The following is a 4552-nucleotide window of genomic DNA, read 5'->3' as shown; positions in this document are numbered from 1 at the left end:
TTGGCAGCGAAAATGAAACAGAAACAGAGCCATATCGAGCCCACAAAAGTGGGGCGTGGCTGGGGAAAAGATGTTAAAAACTTTTTGACAATTGACTTAAAAAGTTTCCTCAAGCTGGCAGAAATTGACTGCCTTTTGTATACAAATAGGCCGAAATCACCAAGCCCACACACACACACACATATGGACAGGGCAAACGAAAAAGCTGGAGAAAATGGTGCCGCGGCCATGAAGCGGAAGTAAACACATAAAACGGAAATGAAAATTCAATTATTTCGTTACGATTGTTCAACTTTTTGTTGTTGTTGTTTTCAGTGTGCAACTGTGTGCGTGTATGTGTGTTTTGTGCTCTCATTTCGTGTGGCAGGCAGAGGCCAAAAAAAGTTTAAAATTAAGTTAACGTGCAACTCGCTTCGTGGGTCAGCATATGCAACTTTAGCTCTTTTTGGCCAAATTCAATTTTAGCTGCCACTTTTTTGGGGCATATGTATGTGTGTGCGTGTGTGTGTGTGCCAGCACCGAAACGAAAGGGCCGCACATTTAAATGCGATTTTTAACAGTCGCTTCACGCACAATTAGCCTCTCGAATCGATTTTCACTTAAAGCGTTTCCCCAGCTTCACTTTGTGATCCCAAATGCAGTTAGCACGCTAGACGATGTTCGATAAAGAAACTCTTTTCCCAGGCCTTTTGGCTGCAGTGGCCTTGGTGGTAGTACTACAAACACGCAGCAGATTGCAGCAGGATTTGCAGGATATGCGATGGCGTCTAACGATACACGCTCTCACCGTTCGAGATACCTTTGGGAATCCAGTGCAACTCGATACATTCGCCGGCCATGTGATGCTCATCGTCAACATTGCCTCCAGGTAAGAATGATCCACAAAAAGTTCTTAAAATCTTGGCCTACCTTCTACTTCAGATGCGGACTTACCTTATCTCAGTACAACGGTTTGCGGTATTTACTAGAGGAATATGAGGACCAGGGCCTGAGAATTTTAAACTTTCCCTGTAACCAATTTGGGGGTCAAATGCCCGAGTCCGATGGCCAGGAGATGTTGGATCACCTGCGCAGGGAGGGAGCCAACATAGGACACCTCTTTGCCAAGATAGATGTTAAAGGAGCCCAGGCAGATCCGCTGTACAAGCTCCTAACGCGCCACCAGCATGATATCGAGTGGAATTTCGTCAAGTTTCTGGTGGATCGAAAGGGAAACATACACAAGAGATATGGCGCCGAACTGGAACCAGTTGCCCTGACCGATGACATAGAGCTGCTGCTCGGCAGATGAGTCCGAATAAATAACGCAACATGCGCGTTTCTGCCCACTGGCTTCCATAACTGCGACAACTGTGACGCCTTATCATTGGGGATTACTGTTTCTGATGTTGGCATCACATGCCAAGCGATTTCTTTCTGACGGTCTTACCTGGTTTCGCCTGTCACCTTCCCGCTGACTTCTGTCAGTTGCAAATGGCCAGCGTGGAAAGGAGAGTGGCGAAGGGGATTGTGTTTGCTGGAATGCTGACCTTTTGCTCTGCTGCACTTGTCACTCTGCTTTATCAAATTGCAGTTACCGTTGCAGCTTGGCGCACGTCACGTCAAGCATCCGCCCCGTGTGACACAATAGAGTGGCGGTGCGGGGGCATTGAATGCCATTCGACCTCGGGCACAATAGTTGCTTGAAAAGTTTGAAAGAGCCAAACACTACATTGGGTACCAAAATTGTGTTAACAAAACAATGTCCATGCATTATTTAAGTTTCGCCGTTCCGTCAAACCTAGAATTTTTATTTCCCTTGATTAGATTGAAATGTTTTATAATTTTTAAACAACCTAAAAACTATCTCGCTGTTTATCTAGAGAACACACATTGTTATACTAAGAGGACTTTTGGAGTTTTAACTAATAACTTTTTAGAGCGGCTATGGAACAAATTAAATTATGACTTCGTTTCTACACAAATATTAAAAAACCGCCAAAAATGTTTGTGTTTGTCTTGAAATGCTCAAAAATGTGCTAATGCTGGAACTCTCGCATGGAATTCAGCTGGTCCAAGCTCTATGCGGAATCCCTCCGGGCAGGACAACTTTCTGGAATGCCCCAACGAGATGTTGCAACCGCAACAGAGCCTGACTTGGGCTGGAGTGGATGTGGATGTCTCTGTTGCAACCTGCCTTTCGCTCCTGTTTGCTGTTCCTGATTCTGATTTAGATTCGGATTCGGCTTCTCTTGCGGTAGCCACTCCTCGTTGGCATGCAAACAAGCGCTCTACTGGCTGCTGCAATATAAAAACGTGCCTGCACACTTGCCACATGCTTACGCCTTTCCGACTGTACGTGTGTATGGATCTCGTCCTTTCAGCTTGCCTGTGTTAGTGCAAGAAAGCCCCCAGACTATGGGTGTGTGTGTGTGGTTGTGTGTTGCAGCGTTGACAGTAACCGAAATTGCCACAATTTGTGGCTGTGTACAATTTGGCCACTCATCAATCTGGCGCATGTTAACCAAAAAACCATTACAAACAAGTCAGACAATATCATGAACGGAGTGAGAGGAGCACTTACATTTCCGGTTACGCAGACATACATATATTTTCCCTTTATTCCATATTTAGTTTTTTTTCCGGTTTTTTCATTCTTTGGAGATGGAGCATCAGTTGGGTAATTTTGTTTGATGAACGCATTACGTTTGCATTTTATATGCCGGCTGCCAGGTCGTATGCGTGATAGCTTGTTGGGCGTGGAATGGAAAGGTGGGGAAAGTTGTTTCGCATACGCCATGGTGGCCTCCTCCTTCACTAAGCCTGCGAAAGCAAACCAATTTAATTTTTCAACAGAATCGTTGTCGTCGTCGTCGGTGGCTCCTGTGGAAAAGCCTCGGCGAAAAAGTTGGCTTGTTAGTTGGTTTGGCATTTGTTCGGTTGCCTGAGTTGAAACTTAATTAACATTTGATTGATAAAGGTTGCACACACCGGCACACACACAAAAACACAGGCGCAATTTCATGCGTATTGGAGGGTGTTTTGGGTTGTGTGCGAGATTGTTGTCTGCATGCAAATGAAAATTTTCAATGCCGGCGGCGCATTCTCCATTCTCCAGTGATTATTTATGCGAATGTGTTTGTGTCTGCCTGTATGCGTGTTCGAAATTTTAATTAGTATTATAAATTATTGCCAACGGTGTAGTAATTAAATGTGTGCGCGCGTATGAGTGAGTGAGGCCGCGTTAAAGATAAAGCTGAATTTTAGCCAATTAAACATGTATGACAACCCTACTCACCCCATAATTTCCCACTGAAAAATTCCACCGACATCTAATTCTCCGGCTAATTCATTGCCTAATGCTGGCTAAATATTGCGTTTAAATTTGCATACTAAAATCTCCGAAATTCGCTGGCAGATGGCATTGATTCGCCTTTGATTTGATTCAAGTAGCGTCAATTGAATTTGGCGATTTCTTTTTTTTTTTTTTTTGTCACAGTCACTACTAAGCAGCTTAACACGCCCCCTTTTCCCACTCCACCATTTCCCAAGCCCTTTTGTCACATGTGTCCGTGCAGTGGGAATTGCAATTTTCTTATCGCTTTTGCTAGCCATGCAAATGGCAAATCGCAAATGGCAGATGGCAGAGAGCGGGCGAAAAAAAGGACTCTCAGGGCGAGGATAGAATGACACAAAGGCCACAAGGATAGCAAAGAGCCAACCGAGCACTGAATTCAATTTGTGCAGTGAAAGTACTGCAAAATGAACAGAGTTCGCTCCGGCAAAAACCTGATCTGGATAAGCAATGCGAATTCGTAGCTCGATTTCAATCATCATTTGACTCACTTTATCATATTAAAAATTTATTGATATTTGCCCAAAAGACCCATAAAATACTTCAACACATTTGGCCCACAAAAAAAAATAAAACAAAAAACTGGAGCTGAAGTCTAACGAAAGACAAAAAAGCTCAACATACGAAGGAGGAAAATTCAATAAATTGCTTGGCTCGACATAAAATAATGCTGCATTATAGACTTTGGCCGCCCGCGGCAAAGTAACCGCCAAATGTTACCCTGGAGAGCAACCAGCAAAAAAAAAAAAAAAAAAACAACAATAACGACAGCAATCGATGAGCATATAGACCTTGAATGTCCTTTATCCTCGGCGAGGATACATGGCCCAGGTGTTGCTATTGGATATTTATTTGTATATTTGCAAACTAGTACCACAAAGTTCAAATTATATAATAGAAATAATTATTTCTAGAATTTTATCCGTTTATAATAAAACCTTAGGATTTATAAATATAAATAAAAAACATATAATTCCAAACAATGAACAAATATATATAAAAACACACGAAAATTCTGCAACATTTTACTCACACAAAGCACCGGGACTGCGTTCGTTAAATGTATAATTTAAACAAATTCGAAAATTCGCAAACATTTAAAAGAAACGCTGACGAGTACAGAAACATTTGTTTACTTTGCAATGTAAACAGAGAGCAATTCATCGCATTTGGTGGTCTCATAAATGTTTAAATTGCCAACGAACTGGAAAGAGTATG

At 42.5% G+C, this 4552-nt stretch overlaps 1 protein-coding gene across 1 annotated transcript; it reads left to right on the top strand.

The window, feature by feature from the left end:
- Positions 1-650: 650 nt before the first annotated feature.
- On the top strand, positions 651-1341 carry LOC117136854 (glutathione peroxidase homolog BsaA). The gene is made up of 2 exons (XM_033297953.1): positions 651-868; positions 922-1341. Exons 1-2 carry the CDS (start codon positions 657-659, stop codon positions 1289-1291), a joined length of 582 nt encoding a protein of 193 aa, XP_033153844.1. The 5' UTR covers positions 651-656; the 3' UTR covers positions 1292-1341.
- Positions 1342-4552: the final 3211 nt, after the last annotated feature.

The sequence above is a fragment of the Drosophila mauritiana genome, chromosome 2R (genome assembly GCF_004382145.1).
Source record: "Drosophila mauritiana strain mau12 chromosome 2R, ASM438214v1, whole genome shotgun sequence".
Taxonomy (NCBI): domain Eukaryota; kingdom Metazoa; phylum Arthropoda; class Insecta; order Diptera; family Drosophilidae; genus Drosophila; species Drosophila mauritiana.
This window is presented reverse-complemented; position numbering and strand designations above follow the sequence as displayed.